Source organism: Monodon monoceros, unplaced genomic scaffold (assembly GCF_005190385.1).
Source record: "Monodon monoceros isolate NGI ecotype Baffin Bay Population unplaced genomic scaffold, NGI_Narwhal_1 Super_Scaffold_18, whole genome shotgun sequence".
Classification (NCBI taxonomy): Eukaryota; Metazoa; Chordata; class Mammalia; order Artiodactyla; family Monodontidae; genus Monodon; species Monodon monoceros.
This window is the reverse complement of record NW_021703774.1, coordinates 60,270,125-60,291,308: the sequence shown is the minus strand read 5'-3', so window position 1 is coordinate 60,291,308 and position 21,184 is coordinate 60,270,125. Positions and strand designations below refer to the sequence as shown.

Below are 21,184 nucleotides of genomic sequence, written 5' to 3'. Positions count from 1 at the left end.
GATGAATCCTTAAGCAATGATGACAATGATGACACAAAAACTTCTCATACAGCTCTTGCTGTGCAGTTTTTAGATTTTCACACGAAGACACACACACAAACACAACAGATAAATCTATTAACAGTAGGGCATGATGATTATTTACTATTCATCAAGGGGAAGTGGGTCATCATAAAGGTCTCCTCATCGTCTTCACATTGAGTGGGCTGAGGGGACAGAGGCAGAAGAGGTGGAGGAGATAGAAGCGGAGGCTGGAGTGACAGGCACATTTGGTGTAACTTTATGGAAATACACTGTAATTTCTGTCTGACTTTTTTGCTTTTTCATTTCTCTAAAAATGTTTCTATATGGTATGCCAATCCTTTGAATTCCTCTGGTGTGAAGTCTGTTAGCTTTTGAATTTCTCCAAGATCTTAATCTTGAAAACCTTCACTCCCCAACTTTTTTTTTTTTCCATATCCACAGTTTTTTCATGACATCCTTGATAGAATCTGTTGTAAATCCTGTGAAGTCACGCGCAACATCTGGACACAGTCTTCTCCAGCAGGGATTTATTGTTTCAGGCTCCATGGCTTTCATGGCTTTTTCTATAACAACAGTGGCATCTTGAATGGTGTAGACCTCCCAGAATTTCATGATGTTCTCCCTACTGGGGTTCTCTTCCACAGCATTGGCAATCATTTCCATAGAGCACTTCGATGCCTTGTGTTAAAATCATGGGTTCTGGGTGGCCAGGGGCATTGTCCAATATCCAAAGAACTTTAAAAGACAGTCCCTTACTGGCAAGGAACTTCCTGATTTCAGGGACAAGGCATGGAAGGAACCAATCCAGAAAAAGGGTCCTTATTGTCCAGGTCTTCTTCTTGTACAGCCAAGAGACTGGCAGCTGGTGTTTATATTTTCCTGTCAAGGCTGGGGGGTTAGCAGCTTTATAGATAAGGGCAGTCCTGATCATAAATCCCACTACATTTGCACAAAATAGTAGAGTTAGCCTATCCCTTTCTGCTTTAAATCCTGGTGCTTGTTTTTCTTCCTTCTAATAAATGTCCTTTGTGGAATTTTTCTTCCAGAACAGGGCACTTCCATCTGCATTAAAAACCTGTTCAGGCAGATTTCCTCTCTCCTCAGTGATTTTCTTAATGGCATCTGGGAACTCGTCTGCTGCCTCTTGGTCAGCAGAAGCTGCTTCTCCTCTTATCTTGATATTTTTTAAGCCACGCCTCTTTCTAAAATTAGACACCATCCTTTGCTGGTATTAAATTCTCCAGCTTTAGATCCTTCACTTTCCTTTTGCTTTAAGTTATCATATAATGACTTCACTTTTTCTCGAATCACATTAGAGTCTACAGGTATTGCCTTTCTGATAGCAATCCTGAACACACATAAAAGCTGCACTTTCAATACTAGATTAAAAGTTGTTTTGCAAAAAGTGCCAAATTTTCGAGCCTGCTGGAGTAGCTGCAACAATGACGTCACGAATTTCCTTTTCTTTTTCTACAATGGTCCTTATGCTGGATTTATTATCTTGAAATGGTGGGCAACTGCAGCTGCAGACCTCAATCTATGGTACCTATCAAGCCATTTAACACTTTCTTGTAATGTCATGACTTTTCTCTGCTTCTTGGGAGCACTTCCAGCATCACTAGTGACACTTTGTATGGGTCCCGTGGCGTTATTCAAGGTCTATGGTATTGCACTAAACACAATGGAAAATACACAAGAACCTTGAGATCACTTTTTGCTGTGACATGCAATTTCCTGGAGAGATAAACTGCTCACATCATGATTAGCACCCCACAGCATGGTGGACACTCGCTCATCACAATAGCAGCAGGAGGTGGCTATGAGATTATATACGTTAGTACAGTATGTACCATAGTTAATTTTATGCCATTATGATTTAATACTGTATCTTTACACTTGTTTAAATTTCCCTCTACTGGGTATGGCACCATGTATGGTTTGTGTTTGTGAGCATAAGTTTTGATAAATGTTATCTTTTTTATAACATATTTGTGTATATTTTATGATAGTGAATGATAAAATAGATTGGTACCTACATATACTTTATGCATTCACGATATATCTATCTTTTTCTTAATTTTTTTGATATTTCTAGGCTATGCGGTTTGTCTGCGAGTTTTTCAAATTGTTGCAGATCTCCAAAAATTTTTCCAATACACTTATTGAAAGAAAACTGCAAGTGGACCTGTGCAATTCAAACCCATGTTGTTCAAGGTTCTACTGTACTAACAAGAAAACTCAGGTACAAAGATATGCACATAGCCTAAAACCAACACATGTGATAAAAATCAAATTTTTAATAGAGAGACCCCCCACCACCACCAGCAACACTACGGTGAGGCTGCCTGGATCATTTTTAAATTTTGATGAGTAGGTCTCTACAGAAATGAATACCCATGGGGCCTGAGGGTTTGAGGTTGATAACTATGAAACTTGATACTAACAGCACGGACTTAACACCACTTGTATTTTCACCAGGATTGTTAATGTTTAAAAGTGATCAGGGGACTTCCTGGGTGGTCCAGTTGCTAAGATGCTGCGCTCTCAACGCAGGGGGCCCAGGTTTGATCCCTGGTCAGGGAACTAGATCCCACATGCCACAACTAAGAGTTTGCATGCTGCATCTAAAGATCCCGCAAGCCGCTACTAAAGATCCCGCATGCAGCAACGAAGATCCCTCATGCCGCAACTAAGACCCAGCGCAGCCAAATAAATAAAATTAATTAAATAATTAATTTTAAAAAATAAACAAAATAAAAGTGATCAGGTTACAAAGCTTTATTGGTGTGCTTCTAATACTAATTTTCTTTTAAGCCCTATTATTTTTAGCTTGTGATTTTGCAGAATGCAAGGTTTTTTAGAAATGCACATATAACATTATATCTGAAATACCTGTATTATAGTAGGTAACTGCCAATTTTAAAACAAACTAACAAAACCCCCTAACTCCGTCTCCACTCCCACTTTTTCCCCATTCAGTCATCCTGTACATACACATGGGGTCAAGAGGAAATATGGTCAATGGGAAGAGTGTGGTCTTCAGAATCAGACAGAGCTGAATCTAATCCTTACTCTGATACTGACGTGCTATGTTAACTCAGATGACATTATCTCCCTGAGCCTCAGTTTCTTCATCCATAAAATAGAGACAGTAGACAAGCTTTTCTGGAAACTGGCCACAGGAGAGGTAATCTCGGTGAGCAAACTCAATAGCCAATAGCCAAGTGTCCATGAAGAGGCCTTTCCTGGGACCTGCACTTTCCAGTAGGGACCAGGCATCACCTCTGCAGATGCCCAGGGCCCTAAACCAGAACCTCCAGGAATAGGGTCAAGGCCAGAGAAGGTTTCAGAGTCCCCACAGATGACATGATTGGGTGTACACACTGCTACAGTGGGGGAGGGCTCCTTGAAGACAACCAACTTCCCTTGTTATGATTCCATGCCCAGTAAGCAACTGAGGACATGGTGCCCATAGGGTGAGAATGCCTGGGTCAGGTGGACAGAAGTCCATTCTACTTGACAACTGTAAATAGCAAATTGACACTCTGTGTTTATCCCAAATGCTAAAATTCACTGTACCTCAGCTTCCTCATTTGTAACATGGGCACAATAATAGGATTTATCTCATAGAGTTGTGGTGAGGATTATGAGATGTTCTATGGAAAGTGCTTGAAACAAGTGGCTGGCTCAGAGCACCTGCTATCTAAGTGCTTGCTATTAGTATTGTACATCAGGCTCTGTGAGTCTGGTTAATGTGACTCTGCCTTTGAAAGCCAATGCCCTGTCAGAGTGCACAAAAGCAACTTAAGAACAAGACCCTGAACTGCGGCTAATTTACCAAGGTACATATTGCCTGGCAGGGAACTCTCTGGGCAGCTAGAGTCCTTCTTTGGGTAATGATATGCATGCCTGACCTTGCCATATGCCTTAATATTTGAAAGTACAAGTGAGGATTGCATGAAAAACTGTCTCAAGTGCTTAACAAGTGTCTAGCAAACAATCTTCCCTCAGACAATGGCAGCCTTGGACTCTCTTCTCAAACACCGTTAAGACTTTGAACTGTCAGCTGGAAACCCTGTATTGGGAAGGAGGCTGTACTATTGGGCTAATATTGACTGTAAGAGAACCTACAATAATCTGATTCTCATTGAGCTTCTAGATTGAAATAAATTCAGCAGGAGAGTGTAGTGTCACCAACTGATAATGTGATTTGGACCCAAGTAAGAGAGACCTGAAATGGAGGACAGAAGGGTCAGCGCCACCCCCATTCCACTTGTGAAACTCCTCGTTTTCCTTCAAGATGCAGCCCACACATCACCTCCTCTTTGAAGCTTTCCTGAACCCCTCCGGCTGAGTTAGTCCAGCCTCCCGCCACTGCGTTCTTGTGGCATCTTCTCCATTTCACATGATCATGTTCCCGTCTGTCACCTCCATTGGAATGTAGCTCCTTCCGAGTAGTGACGTCATAGTGACCTTTATATCCCCAGCAGCCAGCACTGTGCTTGGCACATAGTAGGTGCTCACAAAATATTTGTAGCTGAATGAATGCAGTTGTTCCCGATTTCCCTCGTTTTCTTGCCTAAGCCTGGAGCTAAGGTGGGTGAACCTTCAGAGCCCTTCCAGAGGCAGAGAGGTGAGCCAGGCCGGGATGGGGGGAGGTGGGTGCCTCCCTTCCACAGCTACCTCAAGAATATGTGTGTAGAACCTTGCACCAGGAGGGCTGGAAGGCACCCAAAGTATCTAGAGGACGAGGAGATGGCCTTGGGCAGGATACGAAACTATTCACTCAACAAACAGGTATCAAGTTTTGTGTCAACGTGCCACGCCATGAGTAAGATTCAGTTCCTATTCTCATGAATCTCACAGGCTTAGGCAGACACAGACTGTGGTTATGACAGTACCGTGGGACAGGTGCTGGGATGGGGGGAGCACAGGGCACCACGGGAAGAACATGGAGGAGAGGACCTTGAACATATGGCAGGAGAGGGTGGCAGAGCTGAGCGCCGACTGTGGGGCAAGCTGCTTGGGGAGGAGTCACCAGGTCTCTGACAGCTGGAGCGGGATGGAGGTGGCGCTGCTTCCTCCCCTCTCTCAGGAGGGGCGCTATTTGGGGTGTAACTGGCAGGGGCCTCCCCAGCATCTTCCTTGAAGCATATGCCTGACTCCCAGGCACTCGGAATGTTCTTCCACAAACAGACAGGCTCTGTCTCGCCCCCGGCAACCACTAGCGACACTGCCTGACCCTATAGTGGCCACAGTCGATGGGACCCACAGGATCTGACCCTCTATTCCTCTCACTCGACTCTGTCACCTCACCTCACCTCTCCTAGGAAGCCCAAGAGGCCCACGGTTGGTCGACATAAGCCCACGAGACATAAGCTCTACCTTGGTATGAATAAAACCCACCTTAATGGACTTGAGGACACAGGGAGGGGGGAGGGTAAGCTGGGACAAAGTGAGAGAGTGGCATGGACATATATACACTACCAAACGTAAAATAGATAGCTAGTGGGAAGCAGCCACATAGCACAGGGAGATCAGCTCGGTGCTTTGTGACCACCTGGGGGGGCGGTTAGAGAGGGTGGGAGGGAGGGAGACGCAAGAGGGAAGAGATATGGGGACATATGTATATATATAACTGATTCACTTTGGTATAAAGCAGAAACTAACACACCATTGTAAAGCAATTATACTCCAATAAAGATGTTAAAAAAAATAAAAAATAAAACCCACCTTAAAAAAGAAATAAGAATCTCCACTGACAGTTTTATTACTACTGATGGCATTTTTTACTGAAGCAAAGAATTTAACAAAATATATAAAAAATATATTTTAAAAAATCACAGATGGACAACAGATTTACAGAATTGTTTTTATAATCATCCAGGAAAAAATGACAGTGTTTACTTACTAGTAAATTGCATTTGGGTAAGACCAGCCACTGGGTCACAAGACCCAAGCAGCCAGGACACTGCCTGAGCTCTTAGGAGCAGAAGAAATAATCGACCAACAGGGGAGAGGCTGTGGAAGGGGCAGCAGGACAGCCCAGCCAGCAAAGCAGAGGCGGCAGCCCAGCCAAGTCAGGAACGGGCAATGTCAGGGCAGGGGTTTGGTATCAGGAAACAGAGGTGGACACGTCAGTTACTCTGGTCTTGAGAGGAATCACTATGATCTGAGAAGCCAGGACCAGCTGCAAACTAGCTCCTCTGTGTGTGCTCACATGGGTGTGTGTTCATTTAAATTATCTCCCACTTAAATCATGAAACTAGCAAGTGGGTTTGGGTGGGAGTCATTTGTGTCCACAATCCCATCAGGGAGACCAGAGAGCGGAAGGCCCAACCTACCAAAGCAGTTTCCCCAATTAAACTGGATTGAGCACCCGCTAGGAGTGCTAGGAGGGCTGCCGGCTGCAAGGACTCCAGGGAAAGCAGAGGGAGTGAGGCCCATGTCCTGCCCCCTGGAGCTCACACTGTAACACAGGGGGAGAGACATGCTCAGACAACTGTGTCATGTGGCCCATGATGGGCGTGGGACAAAGTAACAAGATTGTCTCCATCTGTGTGGGAGATTAGGATGGGGTTATAGAATTTGCTGGAATCTGAGATGGGCCTGGAGGGACAGGTAGGATTTGATAGGCAGAGATGGGAGCTGCGTAGGCATTCCCAGCCAAACAGAGAAAGCAAAGCCCCATGAAGGAGTGTGCAGTGGGAGCTGGGGTGGCCCTCGCAGGGAGCATCTGGAATGTTCAGGAAAGTTGCGGGAGATGCGGCTGGAAAGGGAGCTTGAGGCCAACGTGGGTCCAAAGCGCCAAAGTTGCACAAATGAAGGGACTCCTTTACATACTCGTTTATTCTTTCATTCATTCAACAAAAATGTATTGTGCACAAAACCTCTGCCAGGAGTCGTTCCCCTGGGTGCTAGGCGCTCAGGTGGAGAGGGCAACTCTGGCCCTCCGGAGGCTGGCGTCACCCCCACGGAGCGGGACAGGAGCGCCATGGGGAGGCGGAGGCCGCTGCCTAGTCCAGGGTGAGGGTGGGGCCCTGAGCCGGGCGCAGCAATGGGAGGGCAGCTTCGAAGGTGAGCGCCCTTGACAAGCTGTCACAAGTGAGATCTCCTTGGCCAGGCCAAGCCAAGTCCTCCAGCAGCCGACATGGGGGAAGAAGCATCCCATCAATGACTGGGACCAAGGGTCAGAAAAGTGGGGCTTGGAAAGGACAGGGGAGGCATGGAGGCAGGGGGATGACCCCCTAATGCTCCCCCTGACCCCCTCCTGCAGCAGGCCCTGGTCATCGGCCAGCCTGGTCAAGGGACTCTCGGCTGGGGCCCCTCTGGTCTTCATTCCTGTAGTCAGCCTCGCCCTCCTCTTCCTGTCTTCTGGAAAGCTCTGTCAGCTGCTCTGGTGGCTCCTGGTAGCCCGCCCGATTCCTGCAGGCAGTGAGGACAGAGGGGAAGGGTTTGCCCTCACTCACTCAGACCTGAGGGAGCTGGGCTTAGTGCTCCCCACGGGACAGCCATCAGATCCCCCATCCCCACCCGTCCAGCGGCAAAGGGACGCTGGGCTGAAGGGCTGGGCTCAGAGTGGAAGCAGGGTGGCACAGACCTGAGCTGAGGGCATTATGGGAACAGGCTGGCTCTGCGAGGGGAGCAGGGAGCGGCCTGTTACAGAGCCTCTGCACCCCCCTACCCCTGCCCTGGCCACCCACCGGAAGCCCCACCCTGAGATCAGAGGCTGGAGAACTACAGGCCTTGGAGTCAAGTTCCGGACTGCAGTGCCACTTTAGGATTTGGGTGAATCATTTACTCTTTTCTCAGCTATAAAACGGGGCTGATAAAAGTTATTTTTTACTGTTACCAGCTGCCCCCTGGGGTGTTATGAGTGGAAGGGGCTGTGAAGAGCCGGGGTGCATCTTCCCAATGTGCTGAGACCCTTGCCAACGGGCTGCCCACCCCCGACACTCACGGCCGCGTCACGTCCGCATCCTCAGCCTTGCCAGTCTCCCGGCAGCAGCAGCAGGAGACGATGATGCCGATGACGATGAGTGCCGCGGCCACGCCCCCCCGCGATGCCCGCGTACAGGGCCACATTCATGGAGGCTGCGAGAAACAGAGCCGCACGTCCTGAACCCCAACCCCAGTCCCCAACGCGAGCCCCCAACACGAGCCGAGGCTCCGGGTGGTGAGCACGCCGGGCGTCTGGGAGGCGGGAGGTGGTCCCTCCCAGGCTCTGAGCGGCCCCAGTCATCCTCCCAGCCCAGGTGGCCGCGCTGCCTGCTTCTGGTAGCGTTCCATGAAAGTCACAGCCTCGTGGGAATGTGACCAGACAAGGGGGACACTCTTCAGGATGGAAGCGTTGACAAGGACAGATGGCCAACAGATTTGGAGCCAACAGGCTCCAAAAAAGTCCTCGGGTGTCAGTCATGCCAGCTCCTACTCTAGTTCATCCCCAAGATCATCAGGGTATCCCACCCCAAAAGGATGGGGTCCTGACTCTGTGGCAGCCCAGTCTGGGCACTTCCCCCTTGTCCCCTGAGCGACCCTAAGGGCAGGCAGGACCGAGCAGGTCTCCAGAAGCCAGCCTAAGGCACTATTTCCAAAGAACCCAGGGAACTGGACTGGCCTCCAGATGAGGGGAGCCTGGGACAGGATCATCTGGCCGTCACCTCAGCCACCCTGCCAATGGGAGACCCCCAAAGAGGCTGCCCAGTTCACCTCCATGTTGGTCCCTGTCAGCTGACTCTGGACCACCAGCCTGTCACCTCTGGCATTCGCCCTCCCTTCCCCCCCCCCAGACTGCTCTTACGAGGTCTGACAGCCACAGTGATGTTGCAGGACTCCATCCCTACATCATTGCTGGAGGTGCAGATGTAGTAGCCCGACATTTCTGTGGAGATGTTCTTCAGAGAGAAGATCTGTCCTGTGACTGAGAAGGGAGAAGAGTCAGGCTGAGGAGACGGGCCACCGGAGTAGAGAGAAACGGCTAGGGAAATCCTAGGCAGATACAAGCACCGCCACTGAACGTGTCCAAGCCTCATCTGTAATATGGAGAAAATACCTACCTCTAGGGCTGCAGGAAGATTAAACCAGGCAGGCTGCACAATTCTAAAGTGCTTAGAATTCAGGCAGGCATCCTGGGTTTGAAGCCTGGTTCTGCCACTTATTGACTTTGGGCAAGGAACTTAGCTTCATTGAACCTGTTTCTTTATTTATAAATAAAATAATAATAGTGCCTGCATCACACAGTAATTGTGAGCATAAAATGAAGTACTAACAAATACAAACCCACAGCCAAATGGCTGATGTATAGTAAGTCTTCAGGAAACATAATATACATTATACATTGCGTGGAAATGCTTTCTAATTAGACCACATGATTATAACCACTTTCATAATCTTCAGAAACAGAATTCCTTAGCTTGGACTCATGTGAAAGAAGGCTTTAGAATTTCAAGAACTCTGACCTCTGGATTTCTGTGTGTGAGTGTATGTGGTATTTGTATGGGTGTGTGTGTGTGTGTGTGTGGTGAGGCAGGGAGGAGGCAGGCTGTCGGTCTAGACTCTTCCTCTTCCTCTTCCACCATTTAAGTAAGCCATTTAAATTCTGTGAGCCATAGCTGCCTCATCTGGAAGTGGGAGGGAAAGCACCTGATTCTCCTGAATTCAGGGCAATGGTCCAGATGTCTTCTTGAGAAACCTTCCTGCTAAATCTATGATCCTATGGATTTCTTCACCTTGAAATGGAGAGCTTTATGCTTAGACAAATTTTTATGTCCTGTCCTCAAAGATGCTCTGTCATAACTGCTGTTTGGAGAGAAGAGTTAGAGACCTTTGTCCTCTAATTTGCTGCAGAGCCTGCCTACCCCACTATCAACAGGTGGTTATACTTCATCCAGAGGAGCTGTTCTAAACTGAAAATAGGATCCAACCACTGCCCTGTTCAGACATTTCAGAGGCAGCCCATCGTCTTCAATAACAAGTCCAGGCTTCTTAATATGGACGTGACATTACAGATCTGGCCCTGGAAATCACTCCAGCTTAACCTCTTGCCAGTTCGCCTGGTGTCCAATCCTTTCCCTGCCCAATTCCACTCTGTTGCAAGATTGTATCTCGGTGTGGATTTTTCTTGTCTGGATGTGCTTCCTCAAATACAATGTCCTCTGATTCTTCCAACAATCTTGTATGGTAGATGGAACAAATATTTCTATCTCCAATATCATAGTGGTAACTGGAGAGGCTTAGAAAAGTCAAGTGACTTGCCCAAGGTCACAAAATTAAGAAATGACAAAACAGTAACAAAAATTCCATTTGAGGTCTAGAACTCCCTGGAGAAGTTGACAACTTACTTTAAAAACATTATAGGAAAGAGAACAGAGCGGGTGATAAGGAGAAGAACATTCCAGGACCTTCCAGATCATAGATGAAGAAGAAACACAGTTCATGAGTAAGTGCCCTGTTGTGGTCACCAAAAGCACACCACAGAAGAGGATGTGGATCCAGGTGCCCTGCAGCACCACCAGCAGGAACAGGCTGTGTGATTTTAAAGGCTAGCATCGTACAGAAACACATCATTTATTTTCAAGATGAGGGCTCCCTAACCAAGAAACTTTGTGAACAAAATTCCATATTTGATGGGGCGACCAACAAACCTATCTTACACTGCTGAGCCTGTGGAACTGCCAAGTACAGACTCACATTTTATGGGAATTGGTCTGAGAAGACACACCCAAAGGTGTGCTTATCCACATATCCACATCTATAGTATGAACGAAATTGGGCTTCTGGTTGGAGACAAGATGGCAGAGTAGACAGACTTGAGCTCAACTTCTCTCACAAAAACACCAAAATCACAACTAACTGCTGAATAACCATCAAAAAAAAAGACTGGAACTTACCAAAAAAGATATTCTACAACCAGAGACAAAGAAGAAGCCACAACAAGATGAGGTTCTCCCACAGGAGTGAGTTCTGAGCCCCACATCATGCTTCCCAGCCTGGGGGTCTGGCATCAGGAGGAGGAGGCCCCAGAGCACTTGGCTTTGAAGGCCAGTGGGGTTTGATTGCAGGAACTCCATAGGACTGGGGGAGATAGAAATGCCACTCTTGGAGGGTGTGCACAGGTCTCGTGTGAACTGGGACCCAGGGAAAAAGCAATGATTTCATAGAAGCCTGGACCAGACATACCTGCTGGTCTTGATGGCAGGGGGGCATTTCCTGGGAAGGTGGGGGTGGAACTGGCTCACTGTGGTGACAAGCACTGGTGGCAGAGGTACTGGGCAGTACTCATTGGTATGAGCTCTCCTGGAGGTCGCCATTTTGCCACCAAGACCCAGCCCCACCCAACAGCATGTAGGCTCCAGTGCTGGGATGCCTCAGGCCAAACAACCAACAGGGCAGGCACACAGCTCCACCCATCAGCACACAGGCTTCCTAAAATCTTCCTGAGCCCACAGCAACCTCTAAACACACCCCTTGACACAGCCTTGCTCACCAGAGGGACAAGACACAGTTCCACTCACCAGTGGGCAGGAACCAGTCCCTCCCACCAGGAAGCCTGCACAAACCTCTAGAACATCCTCACCCACCAGGGGGCAGACACTGGAAGCAAAAGGAACTACAACCACGCAGCCTAGGGAATGGAAATGGCAAAAGGAATATGTTTCAGATGAAGGAACAAGATAAAACCCCAGAAGAACAACTAAGTAAAGTAGAAATAGGAGGTCTACCTGAAAAAGAACTTAGAATAATGAGAGTGAAGACAATCCAAGATCTCAGAAAAAGAATGGAGGCACAGACCAAGAAGATACAAGAAATGATTAACAAAGAGCTAGAAGATATACAGAACAAACAAACAGACATGAATAATGCAATAACTGAAATGAAAAATACACTAGAAGGGATTAATAACAGAATAATTGAGGCAGAGAATAGATAAGTGAGCTGGAAGACAGAATGGCGGAAATTTCTGCCATGGAACAGAATAAAGAAAAAAGAATGAAAAGAAATGAGGACAGTTTAAGAGACCTCTGGGACAACATTAGAAACACCAACATTTGCATTAGAGGGGTCCCAGAAGGAGAAGAGAGAGAGAAAGGGCCATAAAAACTATTTGAAGAGATAATAGCTGAAAACTACACTAAAATGGGAAAGGAAACAGTTAACCAAGTCCAGGAAGTGCAGAGAGTCCCATACAGGATAAACCCAAGAAGGAACATGTCAAGACACATATTAATCAAACTGACAAAAATTAAAGACAAAGAGAAAATATTAAAGGCAACAAGGGAAGCGCAACAGGTAACATACAAGGGAATCTCCATAAGGTTTTCAGCTGATTTTTTAGCCAAAACTCCGCAGGCCAGAAGGGAGTGGCATAATATATTTAAAGTTATGAAAAGGGAACACCTACAAACTAGAATACTCTACCCAGCAAGGTTCTTGTTCAGATTTGACAGAGAAATCAAAAGCCTTGCAGACAAGCAAAAGCTAAGAGAATTCAGCACCACCAAACCAGGTTTACAACAAAGCTAAAGGAACTTCTCTGGGCAGAAAAGAAAAGACCATAACTAGAAACAAGAAAATTACAAATGGAAAAACTCACCAGTAAAGGTAAACATAGATTAAAGGCAGGAAATCATCCATACACAAATATGATATCAAAATCACTAATCATGAGAAGAGAAGAGTACAAATGCAGGATATTGGAAATACATTTGAAATCAAAAGACCAGCAACTTAAAACAATCTTGTATATGTATAGTCTGCTATATCAAAACCTCATGATAGGGACTTCCCTGGTGGTCCCGTGGTTGGGACTTTGCCTTCCAATGCAGGGGGTGTGGGTTTGGTCCCTAGTGGGAGAACTGGGATCGCACATGCCTCACGGCCAAAGGGCCAAGGCATAGAATAGACACAGTGTTGAGACATATTCAATGAAGGCTTTAGAAATGGTCCACATCAAAAAAAAATCTTTAAAAACAAAAATAACCTCCTGATAAGCGCAATCTATTGAAAATCTACAATAGATACACACACAAAAAAGAAAAAGGAATCCAAACAGAACACTAAAGTGAGTTATCAAATCACAAGAGAAGTGAACAAAAGACTAAGGAGGAAGAAAAGACCTACAAAAACAAATCCAAAACAATTAACAAAATGGCAATGAGAACATACATATCAATAAATACCTTCAACATATATGGATTAAATGCTCCAAGCAAAAGACATAGACTGGCTGAATGGATACAAAAACAAGACCCGTATATATGCTGTCTACAAAAGACACACTTCAGATCTAGAGACACATACAGACTGAAAGTGAGGGGATGGAAAAAGATATTCCATGCAAATGGAAATCAAAAGAGAGCTGGAGTAGCAATACTCATATCAGACAACATAGACTTTAAAATAAAGACTGTTACAAGGGACAAAGGACACTACATAATGATCAAGGGATCAATCCAAGAAGGAGCTATAACAATTGTAAATATATATCCACCCAACATAGGAGCACCTTAATACATAAGGCAAATGTTAACAGCCATAAAAGGAGAAATCAACAGTAACACAATAATAGTGGGGGACTTTAACATCATACTTACATCAATGGACAGATCATCCAGACAGAAAATAAATAACGAAACACAGGCCTCAAATGTCACATTAGACCAGATATGCTTAATTGATATTTATAGAGCATTCCATCCAAAAGCAACAGAATACACCTTCTTCTCAAGTGCACATGGAACATTCTCCAGGATAGATCACATGCTGGGCCACAAAGACAGCCTCGGTAAATTTAAGAAAATTGAAATCATATCAAGCATCTTTTCTGACCACAACACTACGAGATTAGAAATCAACTACAAGAAAAAAACTGTAAAGAACAAAAACACATGGAGGCTAAACAATATGCTACTAAACAGCCAATGGATCACTGAGGAAATCAAAAATACCTAGAGACAAGTGAAAACAAAAACATGATGTTTCAAAACCTATGGGACACAGCAAAAGCAGTTCTAAGAGAGAAGTTTATAGCAATACAATCCTACCTCGGAAACAAGAAAAATCTCAGATAAACCACCTAACCTTACACCTAAAACAACTAGAGAAAGAAGAATGAAAAAAACCTAAACTTAGTAGAAGGAAAGAAATCATAAAGATTAGAGCAGAAATAAATGAAATAGAGATGAAGAAAACAATAGAAAAGAACAGTGAAACTAAAAGCTGGTTCTTTGAAAAGATTAAAAAAAATTGATAAACCTTTAGCCAGACTCATCAAGGAAAAAAAGGGAGAGGGCTCAAATCAATAAAATTAGAAATGAAAAAGAAGTAACAACTGACACTGCAGAAATACAAAGGATCATGAGAAATTACTACAAGCAGCTATATGCCAATAAAATGGACAACCTAGAAGAAATGGACAACCTGGAAGAAATGGACAAATTCTTAGAAAAGCACAACCTCCCGAGACTGAACCAGGAAGAAATAGAAAATATGAACAGACCAATCACAAGACTGAAATTGAAACTATGATTAAAACACTCTCAACAAACAAAATTCCAGTACCAGAGGGCTTCACAGGTGAATTCTATCAAACATTTAGAGAAGAGTTAACACCTATCCTTCTGAAACTCTTCCAAAAAATGGCAGAGGAAGGAATACTCCCAAACTCATTCTATGAGGTTACCATCACCCTGATACCAAAACCAGTCAAAGATACCACAGAAAAAGAAAATTACAGGCCAATATCACTGATGATCATAGGTGCAAAAACCCTAAAGAAAATACTAGCAAACCAAATCCAATAATACATTAAAAGGATCATACACCATGATCAAGTGGGATTTATCCCAGGGATGCAAGGATTTTTCAGTATCCACAAATCAGTCAGTGTGATACACCACATTGACAAATTGAAAAATAAAAACTATATGATCAACCCAATAGAGGCAGAAAAAGCTTTTGACAATATTCAACACCTATTCAGGATAAAAACTCCAGAAAGTGGGCATAGAGGAAACATACCTCAACATAATAAAGACCATATATAATAAACCCACAGCTGACATCATACTCAACGGTGAAAAGCTGAAATCATTTCCTCTAAGATCAAGAACAAGACACGGATGTCTGCTCTTGCCACTTTTATTCAACATAGTTTTGGAAGCCACGGTAATCAGAGAAGAAAAAGAATCCAAATTGGAAAAGAAGAAGTAAAGCTGTCACTGTTTGCAGATGACATGATACTATACATAGAGAATCCTAAAGATGCTACCAGAAAACTACTAGAGCTAATCAAAGAATTTGGTAAAGTAGCAGGATACAAAATTAATGCACAGAAATCTCTGGCATTCCTACACACTAATGATGAAAAATCTGAAAATGAAATTAAGAAATCACTCCCATTTACCATTGCAACAAAAAGAATAAAATATCTAGGAATAAACCTACCTAAGGAGACAAAAGACCTGTATGCAGAAAATTATGACACTGATGAAAGAAATTAAAGATGACACAAATAGATGGAGAGATATACCATGTTCCTGGATTGGAAGAATCAACATTGTGAAAATGACTATACTACCCAAAGCGATCTACAGATTAAATGCAATCTCTATCAAACTACCACTGGCATTTTTCACAGAACTAGAACAAAAAATTTCACAATTTGTATGGAAACACAAAAGACCGCGAATAGCCAAAGCAATCTTGAGAACGAAAAATGGAGCTGGAGGAACCAGGCTCCCTGACTTCAGACTATACTACAAAGCTACAGTAATCAAGACAGTATGGTACTGGCACGAAAACAGAAACATAGATCAATGGAACAGGATAGAAAGCCCAGAGATAAACCCACGCACATATGGACACCTTATCTTTGATAAAGGAGGCAAGAATATACAGCGAAGAAAGCACAGCCTCTTCAATAAGTGGTGCTGGGAAAACTGGACAGGTACATGTAAAAGTATGAGATTATATCACTCCCTAACACCATACACAAAAATAAGCTCAAAATGGATTAAAGACCTAAATGTAAGGCCAGAAACTATCAAACTCTTAGAGGAAAACATAGGCAGAACACTCTATGACATAAATCACAGCAAGATCCTCTTTGACCCACCTCCTAGAGAAATGGAAATAAAAACAAAAATAAACAAATGGGACCTAATGAAACGTCAAAGCTTTTGCACAGAAAAGGAAACCATAAACAAGATGAAAAGACAACCCTCAGAATGGGAGAAAATATTTGCAAATGAAGCAACTGACAAAGGATTAATCTCCAAAAAAGCAGCTCAGGCAGCTCAATAACAACCAAAAAACAAACAACCCAATCCAGAAATGGGCAGAAGACCTAAATAGACATTTCTCCAAAGAAGATATACAGATTGCCCACAAACACATGAAAGAATGCTCAACATCATTAATCATTAGAGAAATGCAAATCAAAACTACAATGAGGGCATCCCTGGTGGCGCAGTGGTTGAGAGTCCGCCTGCCAATGCAGGGGACACGGGTTCATGCCCCAGTCCAGGAAGATCCCACATGCCGTGGAGCAGCTGGGCCCGTGAGCCATGACCGCTGAGCCTGTGCATCTGGAGCCTATGCTCCGCAGCGGGAGAGGCCACAGCAGTGAGAGGCCCGTGTACTGCAAAAAAAAAAAAAAAAAATCTAGAAACAATAAATGCTGGAGAGGGTGTGGAGAAAAGGGAACACTCTTGTACTGCTGGTGGGAATGTAAATTGATATAGCCACTATGGAGAACAGTATGCAGGTTCCTTAAAAAACTACAAATAGAAATACCATACAACCCAGCAATCCCACTACTGGGCATATACCCTGAGAAAACCATAATTCAAAAAGAGTCATGTACCAAAATGTTCATTGCAGCTCTATTTACAATAGCCCGGAGATGGAAGCAACCTAAGTGCCCATCATCAGATGAATGGATAAAGAAGATGTGGCACATATATACAATGGAATATTACTCAGCCATAAAAAGAAAGGAAATTGAGTTATTTGTAGTGAGGTGGGTGGACCTAGGGTCTGTCATACAGAGTGAAGTAAGTCAGAAAGAGAAAAACAAATACTGTATGCTAACACATATATATGGAATCTAAGAAAAAAAAAAAGGGTCATGAAGGACCTATGGGTAAGATGGGAATAAAGACACAGACCTACTAGAAAATGGACTTGAGGATATGGAGAGGCAGAAGGGTAAGCTGTGACAAAGTGAGAGCGTGGCATGGACATATATACACTACCAAATGTAAAATAGATAACTAGGGGGAAGCAGACGCATAGCACAGGGAGATCAGCTCCGTGGTTTGTGACCGCCTAGAGGGGTGGGATAGGGAGGGTGGGAGGGAGGGAGACGCAAGAGGGAAGAGATATGGGAACATATGCATATGTATAACTGATTCACTTTGTTATAAAGTAGAAAACTAACACACCATTGTAAAGCAATTATACCCCAATAAAGATGTTAAAAAAAAAAAAAAGCCCATTGAACAAGAGCAGAGGCCAGAGCGGGAGGCCGTGAAGAGGCGGGCTCAACAAGAGCGTGAGAATGCTGCCAAATACACCTCTTTGGGGAAACTGTAATTTTTCACTGAGACGGAAAAAGAAATGGAAATTGCTGACTACTCCGGATATGTAAAGTAAGAGCTGCTAGGATTGTTGGTGCCACCTTGGGTACCAGCTGTTCTTCCATATATAGATAAGATAGGTATAAATTTCTCTATTTATTTTGATATATTTTAAAACAATAAAACTGAATAAATAAATGTAATAGAATTAATAGATGAGTAATAAACCTTTTGAATTTTGAGATGCTGCTAAAAAAGAAAGAAAGAAAATCCTAAAGATGCTACCAGAAAATTACTAGAGCTCACCAATGAATTCAAAAGTCGCAGGATACAAAATTAACACAGAGGAATCTCTTGCATTCCTATACACTAACAATGAAAGATCGAAAAGAGAAATTAAGGAACAGTACCATTTACCATTGCATCAAAAAGAATAAAATACCTAGGAATAAACCTACCTCAGGAGGCAAAAGACCTGCATTCTGAAAACAATAAGACACTGATAAAAAAATTGAAGATGACACAAACAGATGGAAAGATATACCATGTTCCTGGACTGGAAGAATCAGTATTGTCAAAATAACTATACTCCCCAAGGCAATCTACAGATTCAATGTAAAGCCTATCAAATTACCAATAGCATTTTTTGCAGATCTAGCACAAAAAATCTTAAAGTTTGTATGGAAACACAAAAGACCCCAAATAGCCAGAGCAACCCTCAGAATGATAAACAGAGCTGGAGGAATCAGGCTCCCTGACTTTAGACTACAAAGCTACAGTAATCAAAATAGTATGGTACTGGCACAAAGACAGACTTTTAGATCGATGGAACAGGACACAAAGCCCAGAAATAAACCCACTCATCTATGGTCAATTAATCTATGACAAAGGAGGCAAGAATATACAATGGAGAAAAGACAATCTCTTCAATAAGTGGTTCTGGGAAAACTGGACAGCCACATGTAAAAGAATGAAATCATAACATTCTCTAACACCATACACAAAAATAAACCCAGAATGGATTAAAGACCTCAATGTAAGACTGGACACTGTAAAACTCTTAGAGGAAAATATAGGCAGAACTGTGTTCGACATAGATCACAGAAACATGTTTTTGGATCCACTTCCTAGAGTAATGAAAATAAAACCAAAAATAAACAAATGGGACCTAATTAAACTTAAAAGATTTTGCACAGCAAAGAGAACCATAAACAAAATGAAGAGACAACCCACAGAGGGGGAGAAAATATTTGCAAAAGAAGCAACCGATGGATTAATCTCCAAAATATACAAACAGCTCGTGCAGCTCTATGTAAAAAAACAAACAACCCAATCAAAAAAATTGGCAGAAGATCTAAATAGACATTTCTCCAAAGAAGACATACAGATGGCCAAAAAGCACATGAAAAGATGCTCCATGTCACTAATTATCAAAGAAATGCAAATCATAGCTACAATGAGGTATCACCTCACTCCAGTCAGAATGGCCGTCATCAAAAAATCTACAAACCATAAATGCTGGAGAGGGTGTGGAGAAAAGGGAACCCTCCTACACTGTTGGTGGGAATGTAAATTGATACAGCCACTATGGAGAACAGTATGGAGGTTCCTTAAAAAACTGAAAATAGAGCTACCATATGATCCAGCAATACCACTCCTGGGCATATATCTGAAGAAAACCATACTTTGAAAATTTACATGCACCCCAGTGTCCACTGCAGCACTATTTACAACAGCCAATACATGGAAGCAACCTAAATGTCCATCAACAGATGAATGGATAAAGAAGATGTAGTACATATATACAATGGAATATTACTCAGCCATAAAAAAGAATGAAATAATGCCATTCGTAGTAACATGGATGAACCTAGAGATTATCATACTAGGTGAAGTAAGTCAGACAAAGACAAATAGTACGTGATATCACTTATAAGTGGAATCTAAAAAAATGATACAAATGAACTTATTTACAAAACAGAAACAGACTCACAGACAGAAAAACTTATGGTTACCAAAGGGGAAAGGTCGGGGGCGGGGGGAGGGATAAATTAGGAGTTTGGGATTAACATATACACACTACTATACATAAAAATGATAATCAACAAGGACCTACTGTATAGCACAGGGAACTCTACTCAATATTCTATAATAACCTAAATGGGAAAAGAATCTGAAAAAGAATAGATATATGTATATGTAAAACTGAATCACTTTGCTGTACACCTGAAACTAACACAATATTGTAAATCAACTATAATAGAAAATAAAAATTTTAAAAAAGGAAAGAAAAAAATTATAAAAGTACTGGATGCTCATTACAAGAATTTATATATGTATTACATTACACTCATTACAAAAATATATGCATATTATACAAGAATTTATGACATAAAACTATTACTTCAATTCAGTCCAACGTTTATATTCTCATCACATCAGCTCAAAACAAGATGATGAACGTCCCTGTCCTCTTGGCGTTTCCAGTATATAAAAGAAGACAGACATGAAACAATGGTGATTACAGGGTGTTTTATAGAGTTCAAAATGGAAGTGCAATTTGATCTTAATCTCACTTGAAGGGTCAGGGAAAGCTTCTATGAAGAGCAGAGAATAAAATAAAAATCATCTGTAATATCACCAGCTGTAAATAACAGCCCTTTGATTTGAAGTTATTTTCTTCCAATCTTCTTCACATACACTTTCTTCAGATTCTTCCCTTGAAACCCAGCATGCTGTTCTCTGGATACTCATTTTTTATAAAATGCTACTCCTTCTATCCTAGAATTCCATACCTTGGTGCATTTTTCTGGAATACTGCTTACATGTGATGTTAATATATGTTACCGAGAAAGTGGTCTACGACCAAAGCAAGTTTAGAAATCATTGGGTTAGAGCTTCTGATGTGCTAATGAGCACTGGGCATCTCCAACAGGGGGTTTCGATATTAATGGTCTCATTTTCTAAACCAATTGGATTTTTATATTTTTAAGAGGCATCTTGAAGGAACACAAGAGCATTCTGGGAAATGCTCTATGACCCTGGGCAATGTTTCAGGGGTGTATAGCTCTTATCAGAGTCCCACTATTTTAGCACGTGAAGCTCAGTCTATGTGTTAAATGTACACAGCACACTGCAGACAGATAGAAGGCAGAAGACCTCAGACTCCTCCAGGACCTTCCCAATTATCAGAGCCCAGCTTGGAGCTCCTGGCCTTGTTTAGGGTGTTGGAACATATGGCATCCTAGGCCAGAGTCAGCACTATCCTGCCCCAGTTTCTCAAAACAAACAATGGACATTAGAAGCTACTTTTGGATTAACCACTGCACACACATTGCCACAAGACCTGCTTTGATTCTGATCTGGGGCTCTCAAGCCCCTTTTCTTTTTGGAAAGGACCCAATAGTTCCTGAAATCTGGCTACAATGAATGTTTCCGCTGCGGTGGCGACACCTTGTGGTCAAGACGGGAAATGCACAGGACAATAGGGCTCCCACATTCCTTCTGCTCCAGCTGGGGAGAAGTTTACCTCCAGAGAAGCCCTGGTCTGCCAGAGACACTGATGTCAAATTGACAAGACT

General features: G+C 43.1%; 1 protein-coding gene across 1 annotated transcript in view; it reads right to left on the bottom strand.

The window, feature by feature from the left end:
- Nucleotides 1-7,983: 7,983 nt before the first annotated feature.
- Nucleotides 7,984-21,184, bottom strand: part of GPA33 (glycoprotein A33) — a 44,509-nt gene continuing 31,308 nt past the window's right edge. The window contains exons 5-6 of the mRNA XM_029231134.1: nt 8,825-8,944; nt 7,984-8,118 (exon numbers count right to left, since the gene is read on the bottom strand). Of these exons, the coding sequence (XP_029086967.1) occupies nt 8,006-8,118; nt 8,825-8,944 (233 nt within the window). The 3' untranslated portion in view covers nt 7,984-8,005. The remainder of the gene's footprint in view (nt 8,119-8,824; nt 8,945-21,184) is intronic.